The sequence below is a fragment of the Cygnus atratus genome, chromosome 5, assembly GCF_013377495.2.
Source record: "Cygnus atratus isolate AKBS03 ecotype Queensland, Australia chromosome 5, CAtr_DNAZoo_HiC_assembly, whole genome shotgun sequence".
Lineage (NCBI taxonomy): Eukaryota > Metazoa > Chordata > Aves > Anseriformes > Anatidae > Cygnus > Cygnus atratus.
In genome coordinates this window covers 36,552,897-36,576,587 of record NC_066366.1, presented here as the reverse complement: position 1 = coordinate 36,576,587, position 23,691 = coordinate 36,552,897, and the positions used below count along the sequence as shown (strand labels likewise).

Genomic DNA, 23,691 nt, shown 5'->3' with positions numbered 1-23,691 from the left:
CTTCTGAAGTTCCAATAAACATAATTTAAGTTTGCTTTTCTTTGGGGGGAATGGAAAGAGGCTGACTAATGAGTCCTTCCCACCCCTCAAATTAAAGAGAATTAATGTTAAATCTAATTTCATCCAAACCAGATTATTTACACTTTTGGTTTGGGAGACAAAGCAAGCGTTCAAGCAATAATTTACTCAGATTGCCTAGGCATACTCCTCCCAACAAGGCCAATGAAGCATTACAGTCTTCTTGAGGTGCCTTATGGCTCTGGAGCATATGAACAGAGCAAAATAATTACACTGATCTGCTTGCAATATATAATCTAATCCTGTATATAAAGCCCACTAATGCCCTTGGCCTATAATGACTCTTAGAAGAGTCAGAGGCTTTTCTGGGTCTTGGGAAATGACTCAGAGCAGTTCCCAACAGTTTGTTTGAAAGGTACTACTTGTTTTGTAAGTGAAAGTCAGCTGATGCTGACTTGGCTGCTTTGCACATACCTTCAGTGTTTCCTTCTTAGTGGATTTGGCCGTGGGAGACACGCACTCTTTGTCAGACCCATTGCAAAGCTTATATTCGATCTAAAAAAAGAGGGAGAGAGGAAATAGGAATGTGTTAACACGAAGATGTTCAAGCTAAGCTCTAATGAAGGGTTGTTTATATCTTCCAGGAATCCATGAAAGAGCGGGCTGCAGGCTTCAGCAGAAGTACACTAGATTAGATAGGCTCAGAAATGACATAACTGCAGTGTGCTCTGAATTTCCTTTTTATGTGCTCATAGTTAGTTGGAAAATTCCCCATATTTTTCGTATTTCTCCCAAGTTGACATTAATTTTTGTTAAAAACAAAACAATCCCCCTATTCTTATTCCTAACTTTGAAAACTACTCATGTCTTTTCAAATCTTAAATCATTTCAATTACTGGAATAAAAAATATATAAAAGCTGGTAGAGATCCTTCAGAACTAGACTTGATATTGGTAATGACATTGTCCTGGCTGAAATGTTCAGGAACATAGTGGGCAAGAAATGACCTAATCATGTTACAGACAATACAGAAAATCATCATCATCTTGGCCTAGAGAAGCCAGGCACAAAATATATAGTCACTTCAAATCATGTTTGATACTGTCAGTGCTGTTTAAATTCATTTTCAGAGGCTGAAGAGTGATCTCATGTTTGTGCTGATGGGCTGAAAAAATGTTTTACTTTGTTACACATGGTCACAATATTACTCTTCCCAAACCAATGTACACTTAGCGAGTGCAACTCTCTGGAACCCGCCTCACAACTACAACCCCTACACTTGGATAGGCACTTGTCCAAACCTGGGGAGGGTTAGTGGCATTAGAATTATGGTCTGGGCTGGTCTCTGCTACCTTCTTAGGTGACCTTGGGGAAGTTACTTTCTCTCTCTGTACTTCTTTTCCTTCCAGCCTTTCACGTTTGGGGTCAGACACTGTCTCTACTTCTTTTGCACAACGGTTTTATGAAAAAGTTCAGTCCTTGGCCGACTTGATTTAATGAGTATGACACAAAAAGGAGCTGTAGTAAGTATAAAATGTAACAAATATAGTTTCCATTTACAAATTTACTGCTATGATGTGAAACAAACCCAGTGGGCTGTCAAACTCTCTCTCCTGTATGTCATGAGTTGATGTAATCGTATGACAGTGCCTTCAGTTTAGAGAGACCCACTTTTCTTTTTCCCTCCCAGTGACACAGAAACCTCTCCAGCTACTATAGCCATGAACCATGCCGAACATCAGTGTCAGCAGGGATGCATTTAATGGTAGCTGGATCAGTCCTTTACACATGACTTAGATGAAAACACGCAGATGACTTAGATAAAAACATGCAGATGCTTCACCGTATCGCAGCAAACAGACCATCAGTGATGCTTTGGAGACTGTGGCAGAAGCAAAAGTAGGAGATGAAGGTGTATTCCCAACTGAGAATCTCTAGAGCAAAACTCTTTCTGGATGATGCAAGCTTGGAAATTAGGGCCAGCAAGTGCAACGTGCAGCAGAGCCAGGGTCACTAAAGAACCTGTTACTTGTTCTTACACCCTTATAGTAGTCTTGCACTAAAACCAAAACATGTAACCCTTAAGAATAAAGACATGAAAACTCTAAGAAGGCACACAGAGACCAGTGAAGCCCCTGATTTGACTGTCCAGTCTACAAGTCCACTTTACATTAAACCCACTCAGGGAAAACACCAGCTCTGGACTCCTGCAAACTACTTCATATTTGTCGTTTTTGTTTTAATTGAAAGGTAAACCAGTCTTCTCCACCTGCAATGCAGTCTCTGAAGCATATTTTACATTTCTGTGTATGGGACTTCCCTGTAAAACCACAGGATTTGCAGTGAGAACTACTACACAGATAAGATGCCTGAGCAGAGAACTGTGCCCACAGGGTCTTTGTCACATTTCAAAGGGCAGCGGTAGACATTTGAGAGAGACGCTACAAGCTTTTACTTATGAGGAAACATTTCCAAGTGCTTAAATGTCTCTGAGCTAGAATCCTCTGGAATTATTAAGAGATTATGCTTTCATGATTCAAGACGTGTGTCCTCTGAAATTGGTCAGGAGAATTCTCCTCCTTCCTCCCAGTCAGCAGGGAGAATGTCCTGTCCTTGAGATACAATTATGAGCCAGCTGTTTATTGGTAATTTCACTCCCTCCAGCCCAAGAGATCAGACACACAGAGAAACACTGCGTACCATCCCTCATTAGCCAGCGTGAGAAGCAGAAAAAGCACAGATGTCTGTGAGATTCTAGGAAATGCTGTTCAGGTGTCTGCAAAGCATCAGGATATAAAGAATGTTTTGTGCTTAATGAACAAAAACAAGCTAGTCACTTGTTGTCTAGAGAATTACATCTTAGCACTTAGATAACGGATAAAAATATGCCCCCTAAGCTCACTTGGCTCGAGGAAATCTCCTTGAAGATCAAATCAGAAAAGCTTCCAACAACCGCCACCAACCATGCCAACCTGAGCCCTACACACATTGCTCATGGGCAACCGAAGCTAAGGCAGCCAGAGGCACTGTCACGACTCTGCCAGCCACACCTGCCTCCTGCTTGGAGTCTCTCCGGGTCATGCTAAAAATAGAGTTAAACAACCACACGACTTCAAACCTGGGTGGTTTACACAGACAGACGTTGATTCTGCCTCCTCAGGGGTGCTGGCTCCTAGCTTCATGCCCAGGGCTGCCAGCCGCCAGCTGCTCTGCTGTAAAGCCCCAGTGCACAACAGCGGATGAAGGGACCATCTTCCCTCCTACCACTGCAGTCTTTAGGAGCTCAATAAATACAGTGCAACTCACCCGAAGTCATTACAAACCGGTCTTTCGCTTGGTTAAAGCAGATGGATTAACAGCCTTGGAGGCTGCTGCGGTGGGCTCCTGAACTGCTGCACCATTTCCTTCGGGCACTGCCTCCCCCGTGACTGAGCTGTGTCCAGACACATCAAGTGAAAACATGGCCACTGGGATGGTGCACATGAAGACAGGCTTAAGAACAGATGAGAAAGAAGCAGTAGCTTAAGACCCTCACTGCTTGCATAAGAGTTTCTAGGCATGGGAAAATAAATATCTGTGCTGCCATGTCCCCAAAACAGTGATGAGAACGGTGTATGATGGACAGTGCAGCTCCCCAGGGTGGTTATAAAATGGCCAAGCTTTATGAAGGGAGAGAAAATCTTACTAAACCGAGCCATGTAACTAGGAGGTGTGGCAAAGCTTTCAGATAGGCGTGACTTGGGACTTCTGTTTTTAGAAACTTGACTGTTCCCTGGGTGCTTTTTTAACTGGGCAAACAGATTGCTTCTCCCTGCCAGCTTTGCTTCTTTGTGTGCTGATGAGGATGCGTGATCACTGATACTAAAGAGCTCTTAGGTTGCAGGTGATCTCCAGTTCTACGGGGTGAAAAGCACTGCATCTTGGTTTTTAAAGTTCCTGCCTTTTCATGGGACAGGAATACATACCACAGCCCCTCCTGGTTTTCCCAGGTTTAACCTACTAAGTGTCTTGAAATAATATGATTTCGTGCTTTTGCATGAAGCTGTCGTAATAGTTTTGATTGCACCTCATGGTATATATAAGGTTTAGTAATCCAGGCCATCAGCTGTGAAGATCCCCAAAACACGGCAGGTCCTTACAAGAGCTCTAGGACATGTAAAGAGAGTGTAATGATGGCCTTCTGTCGACATGCCATTCTCAGCCTGGCAGGAAACTATAAGAAGCCTTTTGTCACCACAGCAGTTTTGTCACGGACAACGGGATAATGCTTGGGCAAGCAATCCTAGTGTGGCCCCCTCTGCAACAACACGTGAACAGCATTAACCAGAGAAGAGACTTTATACAATCGGAGTAATTGGTGTCCTTTGTAAAATGAAAAAAGACACTGTAGTATTCTAATGAGAAAGTGTTTTTCTATCTGCTGTTTCTCCTAAGGCTAGAAGATGGTTAATGTGCCAAAAACTTTTCCAGGGCATGTCACAGCACTTGTGAGGGTGGAACGTGTTGCCACTCCCAGTTCTCTAACCAGATCTGTCCTTTCCAGGAGTGAGTGATGACCTTGCAGGGTGATGACAAGATGTACTCCACTCAGAGGCACACTTCTTATCCCTGCTAAGTCTCTGTTGCCTTTCATCTGAGTCGTGCAACTCCTGGGATCCTCTGCTGATCGTTAGCAGTGATCACACTACCCTCAGGCTTCGGCTAGGCTCTGCAAGAAGGCACACAGCGCCCTCACAACAGCACGCTTCTGCTACAGTGTCTTTTGGTGCCTTCGCTTCCAGGGGGCACCAAGTCATGTCACAGAACAGTGTCATCAACTCTGGTGGGGGGATGCCAGCCCACCATGCCCTGGATAATAGCAAGAGGAATATACGGTTTTGTTTAGCACAAACAATCCTTGCTGCATGGGATGAACACAAAATAATGTGTACTGAGAGACAATCAGACAGAATTACTCCAAGTCAGACGTATTTAAATATCATTCTCAAGCTGTGGTCTACATGTTAACAGCAGTGACTGCTTACAAGTTGCACTTTTTTCTTCTTTGTATCCAAGTGAGAGACAGACAGACAAAATCTGATGGGAATTTGAAGGCAGAACAAAAGTAGCTGGGGTCAGAAGTTATGTTTCACAAAAGCAAAAACAGTCATCACATGGGAGACGTGTCCTTGCTCACATGTAACTTCTTCAGTATCTTTTCCACTTAAAATTGCTACAGATCTGTATTACTGAAGGAATAAAACAAACGAAATGAAAGCTCCTACAGTAGTATCAACACTATGGAAAGCTCGATCTAGGAGAAGCGAAGAGCTTCTTGCTGTTGTTGTGAGTATTCACAGATACCTCACCTGTATTTAAACAACTTGCTTTTCAGTTTACTATAAGCAATTCTTTTGCAAAATGGTAACTAACAGCTCATCCAAAGCACGTCAGAGTCAGTGAAACGATTCTTACTAATAAACAAGCTTTGGATTAGGGAAGATTACCCTTCAATTAATATGCTGGTTTACAGCACATCAAATGATTTTCACCTCATATTTTCTGGGTGCAGAAAACATTCCTCTTATTTCAACGATGTTACAGAGATACAGTAACTATGTTTACAACACTGCCATAGCACAATGATGAGCCTAAACTGAAAAGCCTGTACACATAAATAGCTGAGGTGACAGCAATATCTAGGGAAAATCATCACTGAAAGCCACCTATGGAAGCAACTCAAAATATCAAGCTACACTACTGTTTAGTGGAGTGCTTTGCTCCATTGCACCAGATCATTGTAATTAAAGAAAAAGTCACAGGCCTCATGGGATGGCCATACAATCATCTAAGTGTGCCTTTCAGGGGAAGAACATTCTTCAAGTTTAGAATATTTGAAGAACATTTTAGGCGTGATGGAAAGTTGTGGACTGAGAAAGATGCTGTTTCATGACCGTCAGAGTTGTATTTCTAAGCAGAAACCTATAGCAGAGCTTTGCTTTCTCCTCTAGCCATAGCTACTGCTCTTGTTCCTAGGCTGAGTTTAAACAGACGGAGAAGGCGAGCAATGGAAAACAGCTGGACTTTATAATGTAGGGGTGCTCCGCATTTCTAACCTCTCAGTGCAAAGTCCCACCCCTCTCCTCTGCAGTTTTCCCAGGATACTCCATCTCTGCTCACCTGCAACCAGCTGCAAAACCCTTTGTGGACCACAGTACCTGAAGAAGCAATGCATTCCTGGGCACAGGAGCTGAGCATGAGATGCGATAGAGCCTACTAGCTCCGAAATAATTACATCCACAACATCCACAGCATAAAGTACAGCAATGAAATGTCGGCAAGGGTCCAGTTTGGTGTAACACCATCGGGAAGGGCCAAGCTCTCCTCTAAAGCTGTGCTGAGCACACACAGGGGATGTTTCCCTCCTGGGCCCCTCGCAGCTGATTCCTGCAGCTTCTGGATCTCTCTGACAACTGATTCCTTGGTTTGCTGGCATTGGGAGAGCAGAGGTAAAAGTACACTTGCAGGTTGTCAGAGGTGTGAATGGTCTTTTCTGATAGTCCCAAATGCAGCTGGAATTAACTTCGAGGTTAAAAGCATGTTTCAATGAACTAAAAGGATGAGCCTGAGACAGCATGGAGTTTGCAGCTTGCTCTATCAAATCTCAAGTGATTGGTATGAGCTGTTTAAAACCACTTTTTTTAAAAAATAAAATAAAATTGCAACCACTTAGATTTATATTTCAGATTACAAATTACACAATAAAGTCTTGAACTACTCAGGCATGTGGAAAAACACATTCACAATGAACAAAGCAATCGAAGCTTTGCCCTCCTATACGTCATAAAACTGTGCACACAACAACCACACTCCTACAGTGTGGTAATTTTAGACTTCACTGTGGCATTAGTGTGGGACTGAAAATAGTGAGGTACTACTGATAGCCAGCTTTAAATCCCTTAAAATAAACTTCAATACTTTGTGGGCTCTGCGTGTCTATCAAGAGATGCCAGCTACTTTCTGGACAGTAGAATGAACAGGTAAGCATAGGGAGGGAAAAAAAGGGAAAATGCACTGCTGCATTTTGCAATAAAAGGTGTCTTAAGGGATGCTAACAATGCTGACTGAGAGCTTGTCATGAGAGAAAGGCATCACCTGCCAATATCAGGCATGTGCTCACTGCACTGCCCAGCCAGAGAAGAGCCTGAGGCTTAGAGGCAGTTCTGCCATATTTTCACACCCCTATGAACGCTGGGCACAGACTACAAGACTAAAGGGCTCTAAAAAATAGACACTAATATGAGCAACAATCTGAAATAAATGACCTTTTCTTTGTCGTTAAAATAAGCTGAAAGAGACTCCTCTAAAATGCAATATATAGCTGAACTGTGCCTTAATTTTTTTTTAAATAAAAATAGGAATGAAAGCCACAACAGCCACCAAAAATATATATTACTAAAAAGTGCACAAATACTGAAAGCAAATGTTCCAGCATCCAGCATTTTACTGTCTATACAGACAGAACAATCTGGATATGCTCGCACTTCAGGAAGAGACCAGCAATCCATCTAAGAGTTCAAGTACAGTGAAGTGTGTTCACAAGCCAAAGGTTTATAGAGGTTTTCATGGGATATCCTGCTTGATGTCTGCCAACCTGGGAAACCTGCAGCCTGCTCCATCACACGGTGTGGATATGTGTGAAACATGGGACTGTTTCCACGTCACTGATGAAGATGTGAAACAGAAACACCATTCATCTGCATGGGGAAACAAAAGGACTGCAGGTCAGAGCTGGGAAAGTCCTGAACTCCAGTCTGGGGGCTGAATCACTCAGCCAGTTTTGCTTTCTTTCTTCTTACTGGGTGAACGGAGTCCATGAGTACATTGAAATAGCACTGCTGAAGGAACACTGATTTGCAACAGGGTCTGTTACATCCACTGTGGCAAACGAAGGCTAAGTATTCGTGCCATGGATCTGTTACCTACTACATTTACTACTGAAGCCATTAATTAAACCTGCACACCCTATGATTCGGTTACTAAAATTATCCCCCCCCGGCTAACAGGAATCTAAACATGACCCAATTAGCACACACTCTTTCCTTTGGTTGAAGTAGCTGGAATTGCTATTTATTTTTAAACTGAAATGCCACAACAGATCCTGACATACAGTGCTGAGCATCTGGCAGTAAGGTTTCGTTTTACAGCCTTACAGCTGAGTGGACGTGGAAAGTGAAATATTAAGCAAACCAACTTCCACTTTGCCTAAATTTTTGAGGTGCAAGACATGTCACAATAGAGACTCCCTGCTGTCACTGACACTGCGAAGCAAGAGAGAAGAAAAGCTCCTTGGCTGGAAGTGAAGAACCAGGCATCAAACACCACAGTAAGGCGAAGCAGCGTGAAGTGAGAACAACAGGCGCTACCGCAGAGGTCCAGTGAGGTAGAAAGTCGCTGAAGTCAGCCTCTGAATCAAATGCCCTGTACCCTGGCAGAACATTCAGGCATGAAAGAAAAAGCTAGCTCTGACCCATTTGGTAGCCAAAGTAATTGCCTGCAACACTGGAAGTCAGTAGGTGATTTGAAGTTTGGGGCTTTGGTGTCTTACCATCCTTTTTTGGTTGTTGTTTATTAGTGTTTCAGAAGAATTTTGACTATCCCCAAGCCAAAGTCTTTGGTTGGTTAAAGCAAAGCTAGTGTGCAGGGTTAGCCTCCCGTTTGCTTTGACTTCCCACTCTGACGCAGCTGTTCTGTGCTGCATGCTTTCCTTCACTGCTCCTCAACCACTGCTCTTGCTGCCATTGTCCAGGAGAGACCCACCGATGCCTCCCAGGTGCACACAAAGCATGGTGGAAATCTAGGCGGGCACCACATTTTCCAAGGGCACCTCTCAAAAACATACCTGTAAGAGACTACACAGCAAGGCAGGCGCTGAGGCTGGGAAAACACAGCTTGGCCTTGCTCTCTCCCAGACAGCTCTCAGAAGTACATTGTACTCTCGTGTTTGTCCTGCATCTCAGAAACCAAACTTCCATTCAAATAGCATTTTGATGCTCTGAGCTGTCCTGTGGCTTGGCTGACCAACATCACATCAGAAATTAAAAGGAAAAGTCCTCCTTCTTTACACTCCTAAGTCCCTGTGAATTTAACACCACTCCTTGTAAGGCGTGCAAAACATCCGGCCTTCAAACAAAGCCCGGGACGCCATCCTTTGGTCCTTTGGCTTCTCCACTGCCAGGATAAGTCAGCAGCAGGGTTCCCATCAGGAACGTGCCCCAGAAAAAACAAAACCAAGGTTGGTTTGCATCTTGTCAGGTCCCAGCAAAAGCAGAGGACGTGCACACAAGCCCTTGCTCTACACTCCCAAAGCTCCTCTTGTCACTGGAACCCCGTGCTGACCTCTGCCAGGGCATCCCTGCAGAACAGCCTGCAAGCTCCAGCAAGCACAGCCAAATGTGTTTGAAGATGCAGAGTCTGTTTCCATGTATTATAAGAAATCACTTGTCTCCAGATGCTTCCTTCGTGTTACATTTTCATTTCAGCTGGTGTCATTTGCATTTTATAGCTTCATAGTTGAATAAATTTAGTTAAAAATTTATTAACAGGCCTTGCTGCTATTTCTTGTTACCCTCCAGAAACATGTCAGGGAGCTGCAGCCAAAAAGCCTGCACATGCATCTCAAAGCCAGATCTAATTTAAAAGGTCAATTCCATCTCTACAGGAAGTCAAACCCAGGCACGCAATAAGTCTAGATGTAGAGCCAGGTCTTGAACACCCAGATCCAGAGTCTTTAGATCCAGTTTCACCTCTCCATAATAGCTTGGATGGAAATGCTGTGTTCAGGATGTCTGGGTTAATGTGTGTTCCTCTCCTGCTACATCAGTTCTCAGAGCTCTCAGCCAGGATTTCAACTTGCAGTTTCAGATGCCATGCAATACATTAAATATTACAGCTTTCTGTTCCAAACAATTAAGCTTTATGATGGCCTTGCTGGTCAAGAGCAGCAGGAGACACCCCTGCTGACAACATCAAGCTTTCAACCATAATTATTCATATCTAATTACACTGCCAAATGAGGCCCAAATAACCAGGGTTCTGCTGTAGTAGGTGCTATTAAGTCAGAGGAAAAAGTGGGCTTCTCTAGGTCATCCCCACCATCCTGAAATGCTCCTTTTCTTTCTCTCAAAACATGCACACACGGTTCCTGCAGAAACGAAGGGAGAGGCATTCTCAATGACTAAAAAAAAAGACTGTAAGTATGATTAATAACAGCTTGAGAAGAAATGAAAGCAAGGCTAGGCTGCATCCCTGTCCCACAGTACCTTGCTAATGGAGTTCGGTGTCTGTGGTGTCTCATCCTTCAGCGTCGATGGACTGTTTCCTTCCACATCTTTTCCTGCAACAAAGCAATGTGATTCAGAAACAGAAATTTTGGGCAAAATCATGGCTACTCATGGCCCTAGAAGGGCTACTGCTAACAGGAAGCAAGAGGAGCTATGATGAGCAATAGCAGGCACACCAAGCTCACAGAGAGGGATCTTATACAGCTTAAAATAGCCTCGATCCACATGCTCGGACCATGCGACATGTATTGCTTAAAAGTTACGTCTGAAAACCCTCTGGTAAACCACTACGATGGTTGCAAATCCGGTGTATGAGGGCAAGAGAACACCAGAAATAAGGTTGTTTACGCATTCTTAATCAGCCCCCTTGTGTGTCTGCATTATGATGCAGTCTTTAATTACATTACCACAGTCTGCTTTTTCCTTACATTCCCCCCATGCCTCCTCCAATGCAAATAATAAATGGAATTCAGTTAATAGGCAGTTATTCAATACGTTATCCTCCTTGGTCAGTAGCTGGCAACTATACACAGACGCACTTGATAGCATGCTTTGTTTGACAAATAATAATCATGATCATAAAATGTTACAGAAGACAGAACAGCATTTAGACATAATTACTAAAATAAAATACTGCAGAATATCAATGTCTTCTGACCAAGTTACTGTTATGATAAGAAACGCTTTCAATTAACAAGTAGTATTTACAAACTGTAACATTTCCCATCATTGTAGAGATACATATTTTCCCTTACCCAAATACACTAAACTTGCAGTACATCGTACACATTATATACTAGTATGAGCATGTCTGGTCCCAGCCTAAGCAATAAAATGTAATGATAAATTCTGTTCTTTTTGCCAACCATAATCATGTTCTTACAGTAAAGAAAGCTTAAAGCTTCTATTAAAAAAGCCAAAAAATAGCATCTGATGAGACAAGCTTTTTAGTGCCAAGACAGTCCTTGTTATCCAATTGAAATGTAGTTTTCTCCTCAACATTGTTAGCAACCAGAGCTTCAGAATAACGGACACAGTGAAGAGCCACCAAGACAGTGAAATACAATCCATTTGTAGCACACTGCAAACATGGCAACTGTTAAAAACATTTTTTAATCATTCTGGGGGTGTGTCTTGGAAACAACACCAAATACAAAACCAGCACGGGAAAACCCTGATTCTCTTGAAGTCAAACAGAAGTTGCCACAGATGTGCCAGAAGCCAGAATGTCTCCCAGAGTTTTCAGAGGAGCTGTGCAAGAAGCCAAGTGCCATTAGAAAAGTTTGCCACAGAAGCTCAGTGAAAAATAAATATCCTCCTAGTCGTGTTCTGCACTTCCACCATGGGAAACGCTGGAGAACAAACACATCCCTTTATAACTGGAACCGCAACTGCGCTACAGGGTTTTACTGGTACAGAAGCAGGACAAACCTCTGCCTTTTCTGCAGGCATCAACCATCAGTTTGGGGTATCAGCTTGTAAATTAAAACAGGTTCTTTGGGACAACTGTCCCTAGAAGGGTTCACACGCAGTGACCAAAGGCGGAGGGGGTTCATACATGTTTCTCATCCCGTGGCACAGTGCCACACCATACCATGTGCACAGTAAGCACTGTGGTCATAAGCATTGCTGGGCATGGATTAGGACCTGAATTCCCGTGTTTTTTCTTCCTCCGATGGCTCTTTCCTCTCTACATTCTCCCAGATGGAGGCAGAGGAGGTTGGAATAAACTCACAAAGCCATGCAGTTACTGTACTTGCTTCTCATGAAGAGTTTTTTTCTGCTCATGTATGGGAAAGTAACATATGGTCTGAAAGTTCAAGTAAAGTTAATGGGAGTCAGCTGCTGCTTGTTCTGAGGGAAAGGCATCTATTAACATAACATAATCCAAACCAACCTTTACTGTATCTCACTTCTTAAAGAAAGTTTGCCTCCAAGCTGAGATCTATATAAAAAGCCTGCACAAGAGACTTCTCTTTCTCTCTATAATACAGAGAAAAGGTTTTGCACCTAAACAACGGGATTTTAGGTGCTCCTGAGGTTCTGGACCGCTCCTCTCATAGGGTGTTACGAAAAATGTCAACATGCAACTCTTCCCTCTTGGTCATACCATTCACAAGGATTCATAAGATGTGTTTATGGAGCAGCATATCCCAGTTTCTTGCATCAAACCCATTAAGCCTCCTGACACTTGTGAGGAGAGACGCAGTGTTTTTTGGAGGAGCGCTATCGCAGCTGTCTCAAGCAGACCTGATGCAGCCGTGCGGAGGTAGAAAGTCAGCCCTTGTTTGGAAAGCAAACTTCATTGAAACTGTGTGCAAGTTTCTCAAACACCCGCACACATAGTTAAGTGCACAGAAAACCCCAAAGAGAGTCCGACCCGGAGCACAAAAGACACAGCCGTCTCGAGAAAATAAATAGGAAACCACCACCAAAAAAAAAAAAAAAGGAGCTAAATATCAGCTGGCTATATAAGCTGAAGCTCTTATTTCCCTGATCAAGAAAACATAATGCCCACAACAGAAATAGAGCTGAGCCTCTTTTGACTTAAACTGCTGGCTGCTAATATGGCATGCTAAGAAAGGTCCTCCAAAGTAGCCCAGTAGTATATGGCAAATAATTAATGGGATTTCAGGAAGGGAATCAATGGTGCTTATTGAAACAGCCTTCACCACATCACAAAGAAAAATGCTAACACTCCAGTCTTGCAGTTACAGAGCTGAATTACCAATACCTTCTTTTATCCCATTACTGTCATGCATAGGAAAAACAGAGTTCCTTTCCGAAGAGTTAACTATTCCTTTTGTTTGGCTTTCTGCTGTGTATCCACCCTATGGGTGCATTTGCCTTTTCTCCTTATAAAGAATGATACAGCAAGCGTGACTGATCAATGCTGAGACAAAGTAGAAATACTGGGTTATTATAGAATTCATGATTAGCTCCTTACAGCATGAACTATTATTTTACAGGCTTTCGGATAAGGTATTCGTATAACTACAAGAGGAAATACAGGCTCTGATGTGTGGCAAGACTATCGTGAATAAAACCTGTCCTGACGCCATGAATGTTACTGCAGCAAATGTCAACCACATGGCCTGGCCCAACGTGTGAACCAGACTGAAATTTAGTTCCATGTATCTATCACAGCAAAATTCCCATATTCTTTAAAGTGCATCTCTTCAGATGCAGATAGGCTAATCTACTTTTTTTTATTTAAAGACATGGAGTTATCTCCCAGCCTAGTCAAAAAGAAAGATTCTCTAGAAGTCATTTTAGCTACTCCCCCAATAAATGTCCTACCTTCTGAAAGAGAAGAGACAAAGATTCTTCCCCCTTATTGCTGCATGAAAGAAAGATGTGGTCAAGGAACCTGAATTCATGTCTCTAGTTCGTGAACTTCCTATAAAGAGAAAACATGCCCTCCTCTAATTTCTTTTAGTTACCATAATCACTAGCATTTATGTATCAAGAGGCAAAAAGTCAGTAGTGTTACCCGAGATAGTGCCCTCTGCATTCCCCTATGTTTCCTTCAAAAAACATCCTTTCACTGAATTACATCTCCATAGCGCAGCTTGCCCAAGGTGTAAAGTCTGTCACTCTGATCTCATGGAATTATTTACTTGAACGCCTTCGTGGCTGCAGGGCTAATCCTAGGCATTGGTGCTGCCCACACTGCCTGCAGTCTCCACCTGATGGCATCAGCCCTGCACCCTTGAAAAGAGAATCTGCTGGGGCCAGGCAGCCAATCATGGGTCACTAAAAAACCATCAAGAACTGAAAGTTCATGTAAAACAAGAGAGAAAAGCGAGGGATAGAAATATTGGATGTAGCTTGTGGACGTAGACTTGTGGTTTATCTATAGTTACAGCGGCATCCTTCAGAGGGCATGCAGGAGGTGGGAGGGAAGCACGTGAGGCTCAGAGGGAAAAACAAGGCAGCAAAAGCAGCAAAAGAAGAGCCCACCATGGAAATATCAACTGAAAGCAAAGAATGACAGATACTTCTTATGGGAAATGCGAGCAAAACAAAGATATGAGGCAGCTCTGTGAGGACCAGGAAAGAAATGAAAGGAGTAAAAATATGTAAAGCTAGACAAAAACCCAGACTCTGCATGAAATCCCCTGGCTGAAGCAGTAAGTTCTAGGGATATTCTCTCCTTTACAAACTCTTTGGCCTGTGATCTTCCTTTACATTACAGAAGGCCACCTCCCTGAGGCTGGTGCTGGAGTTTGCTCTGTGGCTGGAGGCACTTGTCCTGCTGAACCCAGCAAAGACCGGTCCAGACGTCAGCAAGGTTCAAGGAGAAAAGAAGTGATGTGGGGAAGCTGAGGAAGTGACAAACTCCTCCATGCTCAACTTTCCCTGGTTTCTGAAAGATTATTACAGCACTGAAATACCCCGGTGAGGAAGTCAGTAACTTGTTTAGCAATAAAAATGCTGGTAAGAACTGAAGCATGGGTAAAACTTAAGGATCTCCACCTCCCTGAAGCATGGGGAAGTGACTACAGCCTGAAAGATATGCTGGTCCTTCAGCACCCAAAGATAGCAGAAGTGAAACAGGTTTACTTACCACACATTTATATGGAATGCACTTACAGGCAGTGAGCTTTTCAGAAGTCCCTACAGATATGTAATGTATGAGATTTTGGGTGTCCCCTTTCAAGTTGTTTTCCATTAAATTATCAAGAAATTGTTGAAGCTTCCAGTGACCTCGGTGACAGCGAGGATTAGTCAGCACTGCTCAAAATTGGTTCCCCGTTGCCTTGAAAAAGGCACCTCAAAATAGAAATACCTGCAAAATCAGAAATCCTCAAAACCTTTGCGCTTACAGACTCTTAGCTCAGGAAACCCAGGTCTAGTTTTGCTCCCCATCTGCAAAGCCCAGCGAGTCTGCCAGGTGCTACATTTATATGAACACTGAAACCTTTTGACATGCTATGTTCTTTTTCTAGATATCAGTATTTTAAGAGCTCACGAAGGTGCTGTGAGGTTTGATTATTTAGCACTGACACGGCAACTGCGAATGACAGCTCTGCAAACTTGTGACTGTTCCCTGAAGCACTTGTTTACAGACTGGAATGGAAGCATTGTTTGCAGACTGCAATCAAGGAAAGACTTGAATGTTATTGTGAGCAACAAATTCTGAAACAACAAAATGAGCCCTATTTCCTTCAAAAAGGGTGCTGTCTAACAAATTCAAAGCACAAGAGACGTAAAGAGAATGCTTAAAGCAAGCCTGCCATTCACTGCAGCCTGTCAATATTCCTGGCGCTTGCAGCGCTTGTATATATTTACAGAACATTAACTACAAAAAGTCTTCTCTTGTAATATTTATCTTGGGCTCTAAATCTAAACAGGGAAACCTGCCGTTAAACATTTGCAAAGGGGCCCAGGCGACAGCGTAAAGGAGTTCAATGTTTAGTGTGAAACACATCAAGTGCCTCAAAGTGGAAATGCCCGAAAATGTTACATCATTTCTGAAGCACAACGCCATGCAGTGCTCAAACAGTGATGCTCACTAACTCTGATGCCCTCCATTCCCACTTAATGCCACAGCAGTGAAAGACAGCAGCATCACGGACACAGAACTGGCTGGGAGCCAGCGACACCTGTGTTGCAAGGACAGCTTCTCTCTCACTGTCACATTCACTTGTTTCTCTTTGTTTCACAGCAGCATGCTAAAAAAGTCTACTTGCAGTCAGGCACCTGAGGTTCTGCACTGAGTTTCACAAGTGCTAGAAAAGCAGTACAATAAAGACAAGACAAGATACATTCTGCACTGACACAGCAGAAACCCACCTGGGCTGAGTGGATAGATGTCATTGTCAGCTCCAAAGAAGAGATTGCGCGTCAGCTTGCGAGGATCGACCTTCTGAGGGGTGGACGAGGCCGGACAGAGGGAGAACCTGCGACGAAGAAAGTTCTCTTCCTTCATGGCATGAGCTGTGGGGGTTTTCTGAAAAGGAAAGATAGAAATAACAGTTCATTTCAAGACACAGGAAATCAAAGTTTCACACCCAGATGACTCCGCTGCTTCAAAGCCGCCTAATCCTAAGAAGTGTGCCAGATCTTTTTATAGATTGCCAGAAGGCTAAGAAAAAAGGAAAAAGGAAAGGATATTAGTTTGAGGCTACAATTACTGATTTGCTGACTCTCAGCATTTGCAAACTGCAGGGAAGCAGGACACTGCTCCTTGGTGAATCCAGGCAGTAGAACACCCTCCTCTCTACAAGGATCTATCTAGAGTAACAGTTACTTACTGGGTCTATCCAATGTACAGCAGCTAAAATTCCTCTTTTTTGTTTGCTTTTAAGATTTTGGAGACTCTTTCATAGAAATAACTCCATTGGTGTGAGCAGAGTTGCACCAAGCCTGCAAAAATCAGCATTTAAAATAAGCGGTGTGGAGGATGACCAGATGTGTTGGCTGCAGAGAGCAGCAAGCGGAGATTTGCAGGGAAGCAGGACAGAAAAGCTAGTGTCACTCCTGCCCTTATTTTCTATTAGAGCACATGTAAATATTTTCAGTTTTCTTTAAAATGATAGATCAGCCTGGCAGTTTGATCAATATGATAAGCCTTGTTGCTCTGCAAGGGTAAAGAACAGCATCTGTGTCCCTGAAAGCCTCCCTGCATCCCTGCACAGGAGCCGAGTGGTACTGTGCTCTTTACCACCACTTGGCTGATGCGTTAGACCATCCTGACTGGAATTAAAGGTTTCTTTTATACACATCCAACAAGCAGCTCTTTCTTACCTCTTACAAACAGATATTATGACTGTCGCCTTCCTGAGTTACAAGCGCTATTCTCTCCCCGTGTGCAGCTCTGATCAGCAGGGCTCTTGCTAGCAAGAAGAAGCGTTAAGCCAGCCTTCGGGCTGGCATCGCAGGACATGAGGTCTGCTGCTTCCCCGGGGGACGGTCACTGTGCAAAGGAAAACCCTTTGGGATGGGATGCATTTCCTGAAAAAAGTCTCCAAGCTTTCCCATATCCGTTAGGCTGCGACATCCTGCCCTGCTCTTCCTGCCCACAGAACTTTTGCTCTCACCCAAATGACCAAGTTTAATGGGGAAGCCTCAGTGGGCTCTTGGAGCTGGGGCTCTGCCTGCATGGCTGACGCAGCACACAGGGGGATGCCATGAATGTGTCCCAGTGTGAGAAACTCCCCTCCTGTGTTTCATCAGAGCACTGTCCCTCCGACTGCTCTGCTAACCCCAGGAGAAGGCAGTCCCCGTAAGAACATTTTGTCTTTTTTTTTGCAGCTTCATTTATTTACACAGCAGGTTGCGCTGACTTTATAAACTAGCTGTGGTTTACAAGGTGAGAGTCTGTTCCTTCCTTCCCACAGGAGACAGCCTCAGTGCCCAAGACCTTAATTTGATACAGACCAGCCTGGACCCCGTTGCTGACCATGGGTGAACCATCAGACGGCGGTGTCTGTAATATCCAAAAAGGGGTGAATGGCTACCAGCCAGACCTAGCCCCAAAGCAGGACATGTGGGTGCAATTTTTAGGGGATATGTGTCCCCCACTGGATCTGAATCATCTGCAGCAGGTGAATTAAGGTCCAATGCAATGTGAATAACTTAGCTGCCTAACATTTGGCACCTTAAATAACCTCTTTTTTTTGCATAGATATTCTTGACTGTAGAGTGCAGGGTTGTGGGGCAGCAAAATTAAAGCTAACCTAAAACACAAAAAGAGAGAAGAGGAAAATACAGCTAGTTACGTGTCTCAAAGCAAAATATTTAAAAATAATACAGGTCTAAATAGCTGGGTTTGGAATGCTAACACTGAGCTATTTTCTGCCCTTGTTCCCAGCAAGGCCATCTCAGCTCTCTGCTCTGGAACTGCTCATAAGTGGCTCAGAGGAAAAGCAGGTCCGTGGGACACTCTCCCCAAAAAGCAGCGATCCGGCTTGGCTGTGCCCATCATGCAGCCAGGTAGGAATCCCCAGTCCATCCCCACTGGGGAACCAGTCACAGGCACAAACCATCTGTCCATCCTGCCCTCACATGCCGCTGGCACGGTGGTGACTTCCCGACACGGCAACACAAGGGCCCCACCAGCCACCTTCATCTCCGCACAGATACAAGCCACAGTAGCAGAGAACTGCTCACACCAATGTTGGTGGCACAGCTCTTGACACCTGAGCACGAGCAGGCAGTTTATCAGGCTGGACATACACAAATATAAGTCCTTTCAAATACTTTTGTGTCACCAACCTGCCTTTCAAGGATCATCTAACATTGCATTGCTCCAGCTCAATTACACATATTTCAGGGGTTTTCATACACCAGATGCTTCTTTCCTTGATGGTAAAAAACACACTTCACATTATTAGGACTTGATAACACACTCAAAGTATTTGGCTTGGTTTCCAGAAGATAGGTCTGTGTGTGCCTGCATCCCTACCTATCCTGTTTTGTCCTTTTCCACCTTCCAACGCCTTTTGTACCATCAGCAAAAGTCAAGGAAAGCCTACAGACATTAGAAAACTCAGAAACATTAACTTCTTAAAAGTTACATGAGTATCAGCAACCTGCTGTTGTAGGTACCAAAAGTACTGACTCTGCCATTTATGCACGCTTATCTACAAAACACTCATACATACAGAAATTCATTGGTCACAAAGCATCTGCTAGGAAACAAGCAACAGCCGAAGAGATGCTCCTAGACCTGAGTGCTTTGGGCCTCAATCTCACATGGCTGATTTGAGGACAACCCTTGTTCTGAAAGGCAAATCCACCTCTAAAGAAGTATTTTGGAGGTTGCTTCAGGATATGACAGATGCTTCAGGGAACCCAGCTCTGGAGGGACTCTGGGAAGATGGAGAAGGCAAAAATCAAAAGTGGGCAAGAATTGCTGAAGGCCCAAACATGATGTTAAGTAACATAAAGTGACAAATTTCTCCCACTGCTCCTGTGTTCCCTCCAAGTCTAGCAGATGAGACAGAGAACAGTCGAAGAGAGATACCTTGTCTTGATCTGAATGTTCCAGCTGATACAGAATCCATGAGCTCTCTTAGAAAACTAACCTCCTTGGGAAAAAATCTTCACCTTAGCTCTTGCAAGAATTTATCTTGTCGTTAGTCCTGCTAGATTAAAAAGCCCTGAAGTTTGCAGCTGAGGTCATTTCTGGCTGTTGGTTCTGTGGTCCTGATCGTAAAAACGCAGGAAAGGGAATACAGAGAGAATTGAGAGTCACTAAACACAGTGGTTTTCAGGATTGCCCCTTTAGTGTTGACAGCTTTTAAGGCAGTAATGTGCTGTTAAATGTGAGCTGTTCACTGGAGCATAAACAGGAATAAATAATTCAGTAGCAAGAAATAAACTTCTTGCTAATCCTGTCTTTGAGACTACTTTATCTTTTAAAACCAAAAAATAGAGCAGATGAAAAGCCTGATATATACCTGAAATACCGTGAAGCACAGGACAGTGAAAGAGATGAACCTAACAGAGTGCAATTGCCTGGTGGGACTTTTGCTCGCAAGCAGCATCAGCAATAGCCCAGAGAAGAGCAACGTGGCAAGAATAATCCTTGTTTTACCAGCAAACCTCATGGCTGCCACCGAAGTGAGTGGGAACTGCCAGAGCTCTCTGCTTCTGACACCAGACCTGTCTGGGGTGAAGGCTGTGAGTAACACAGAGACAGACATTACACGTTGGAGCAGAGATGCCTTTCACGTGGCTGCTCTGCATTTTGAGCCTCCTGTGCTTGCTGGGAAGACAGTGGCAAAGGCTTCGGGGGATAGAATTTTCCTGGCTCCATCTTTACATTTTCTAAGTTGCTGATATATAATTACTGCACGGCTAAACACTGTGCAGACATTATCCTGCCCCTACCCTCTGCAAACTGGTGGGTAGGTTGGTTTGCTTACTCTGATGTTCAGCATTTTAAAATAGATTGGAAATATGCTCTATAAATAGTTAATTAGGGGGTTGGTACAGTCAAGAAGGCTGTGCTAGTTAGGGGGATTCTTAATTTATTCAAGACTTGTTTCAAACAACCTTCTCTTTTTCTGGTCACTAAATATTTCCCAGAAATCAAATTAAACCACATTTTGTATTCACAGCAGCCCTTCACTCTAGAATCTGCATCAATAAGGAAAATTAAATCTAAAGATACTGACATTTCCTGACTCAATTAACCCTGAGGAGGTAAAATTTTTATGAATGAAAAGGCAAATTGTTAGCAGATACATTCTGGCTTTTACAGTTCCAACTATTCACGGGGAAAAATGGCAGCTCAGATCTTCAGCAGGGAGCAGGGGTAAATTATTAGTTCAGTGGTGCACTGGTGATTCACAACAGCTGAAGAACTCCCGATCAATCCAGAAAGTCTGTGAAATCTGTTTCGGGAAGCTATTCCTAAAATACCTAAAATACCTAAAAAAGGTATTTATAAGATAGGTAATTGGACAACTGACCCCCTGCTTACAGTTAAATAAAACCTGACAGAGTGAACTGTGCCTGAGCAGACAATCTTTTCTCTAAGTTATCTATGGTTTTTGGTTAGGGAACAGGCAGAGCGCAGATATTACAGCGCACAAGGAAGGTTTCAGGCTGTCGTGCTGTTAGCTGGAAGCCGAGCACACGAAGTGTCAGCCACTCCCCAGAATTATCGGGGCCAGCTATTTCTCTGCTGTGCTGCCAAGGGGACCACTCCTCAGCAGCGATGGTCTTTGGTATGTTTCTCCCAGACCATGTCCTGCTCTGCCAAGTCCCAAGCCAGCCCCACGCTTTTCATCTTTCCTATGCTCCAGATACAGGGAAGTGCTGCTGCTGTAGGACTTCAAACCCTCTGCTGGGTGCCATCCTGCTCAGCTTGACCATCGGTCCAGAGAGGGGAAAAAAAATAACACAGGTTGCTGAAGACATCTGTCTGCAACAACAGAACCAAGTTACGGAAAGCCAGATCTAGAGACTGCTTCATTATGATTACATGAAACATGAGGGATTTTTCTCAGCTGCTTCAGCAGGCTCAGGAGTGCAGCTCATTCATCCCTACAACCTAACTCAGGGCTCATGTGCTTAAAGCTGCCTCTCTCATGCTGTTTTTATGGATGATGCCTACCAGAGCCACCCTCAGCTATCTATCTGCTCTTGCTCTCTCCCATAACAGAAAAACAATGTTTTTCTAACCACTCTCTGCTTCTCTGCTCACCTTTTCCTGCACTGGTCAGGGACAGTAATGTAGTAATCAGGAGACAAAACAATCTTCTCCCTTAATTCTTCGTAAGATGCCTTGATTAATGTTTTCTTTGTATACACTAGTTAAAATGTTTGCAGCTCAAGGCACACCAGGGGTGCATATATGTTTAACTGTCTCACAACTAATCTCTCTCTGCGGTGAGCTTTATGTACAACGGCCCCAAGCAGCACAGCTATAGGAATTGCATGCCCACACTGGGGAAAAAAAACATCCTAGATCATTCTTTCTGGGGATCCCCAACTTGGGACAAAGACAGAGGAAGGCAGAGTCAAAAAGTGCAAAACATTTTCATTTGGCATGTTGGAAAACCTCATCTTTAGAATCACCTCTGGTTTGGATAAACATCTCCTGTGTGCAAACATTGGTACATCGCTAAAGCCGTGGTGTGTTTGGGAGAGGAGTCTGCGATCTTACAGCTTGGAAATGGGGTTCGTGCATTGCAATAAATACAGTCCTCATGTGTTTTGTCTTCAAATATTTGCCATTTACTTTGTAAACATTATGCTAGAGTTTACTTTAGAGTAAGAATATCAATAAGTGGGTCTTTGAAATGAATGCTCAATGATTTTTATATCCACCTCCGCTGACCTTTAAGCTGTAAATTGATTGTTATGCAGAAGGCTATTAATTTAACACAACATATTAAATTTTCCACTAGCACTGACGGGCCTCTTCTGGCTTAGCAATTCCACTGGTCTTTACCCTTGCTAACTGCACAGATCATACCACTCTTGCTGTAATTATGACTAGTACCTCAGCATTAATTATTTCCCCAGCAACTGCAGGCAGAATTCCAGGTTTTACACATACCACCAGAAAGATAAGAAAGCCCCCGGCATTCAGAGAGACAGCAGTGAACAGCTTTCTTGCAGACCTTTGTCTTAGTCCATCACTTTATGTTCAGTAAATCATACTTTGCACAATCTCCTTTAGGCCCTGATTTCTGATGGCATTCCTACTGAATAAAGCTCTTGCGAAGGTATTTCCATCAATCTCTGCAGGAAGGTAAGGTGCTTTCACTGAATCGTCTTCAGTACTTTAATACCATGTTCTAACATATTCAACTGAAGATGAGCAAAAGGTAAATCACGACTGTTAAGCATCCATCAAGCACCTGAACACTTATCCATCTCAATCCAACTCACTGAATTTTTATTTAAAGTTTACTATTATTTATTACTGATATTGGTAGATAGCATTCTTTTAAGCAGGGAAAAAAGAAGTCAGAATGCAGATTAGCAAAGACTCCTCGCCAAACCAAAAGGTACAACCATGTGCATCCACAACATGAAGGAAAAAATGTGCCCTCACACACCTTTGGGCATACTTCTTGTAACATGCACTAGCCAAGCAGTTCCATCCACTACGGATCCACTTTGAAACAAGCCCAGGAGCCAGATCTCAGCCTCTAAATTTCTGTGTTATCTAGAAACATTTGTGTACTTCTTTAAACTGAAGTTTCATACGGATGACAAGGATTCCCAGGGTGTCCTGTTGGAGTCACTGTGACTGGCCCCGTACCAGGGCAGACAGGGTGTGTGACAGGCCCAGTGCTGTGACGGAAATACAGGACCAGGTACACGACAACGTAAACGAGAAATTCATTTAGTTGCTTGAGCTAAAGCTCTTGGAGATTTAAAGCCATGACAAGAACACACCGCTTTGGATAGGTGTGCAGTTATGTCATTTGCAGGCAGGCCACATCTTCAAGGTCAATTCTTGTCTTGATATTTTTCTTTAAAAAGAGCATATTAAGGAGCATCATTACAGCTCACGTTGCTATCTAAATCACATAATGAGACCATATTCTCTTTTAATGGAAGGATCCTACTTCAAGCTTTAATGACATTTAAAGAAAAACAGTCTACTGCAAGCCTCACTGATGGCTTTCTATGATATCCACCTCTGCCTTTATATAATTAAATCTAGAAAAGACCGTGCCTTGGGGCTACACTCCCACCACACAATTACTAGGAAATACCAAGCTAATTTTAAGACCTGCTTTCATGCTTGATAGTGTCCTCCTGACAGTACTCCCTTGTTTGTGAAATACTGCTCCCTTGTAACATAGCAGAAGAAAATCAGACTTATAACTCTGATTCTTCTCAAGTCCTGCTGAGCCATTTGCAGACTCAGGCT

General features: G+C 43.4%; 1 protein-coding gene across 4 annotated transcripts in view; it reads right to left on the bottom strand.

The window, feature by feature from the left end:
- Positions 1–23,691, bottom strand: part of OSBPL5 (oxysterol binding protein like 5) — a 133,312-nt gene that overhangs the window by 44,579 nt on the left and 65,042 nt on the right. For 3 of the 4 annotated variants that reach the window (XM_035540080.2, XM_035540081.2, XM_035540082.2), the window contains 3 exons: positions 16,140–16,296; positions 10,320–10,393; positions 493–573 (listed from right to left, as the gene is read on the bottom strand). In XM_035540080.2, the coding sequence (XP_035395973.2) occupies positions 493–573; positions 10,320–10,393; positions 16,140–16,296 (312 nt within the window). Of the gene's footprint in view, positions 1–492; positions 574–10,319; positions 10,394–16,139; positions 16,297–17,093; positions 17,263–23,691 lie in introns of all 4 variants that reach the window. The other variant, XM_050711267.1, reaches the window with a different exon arrangement.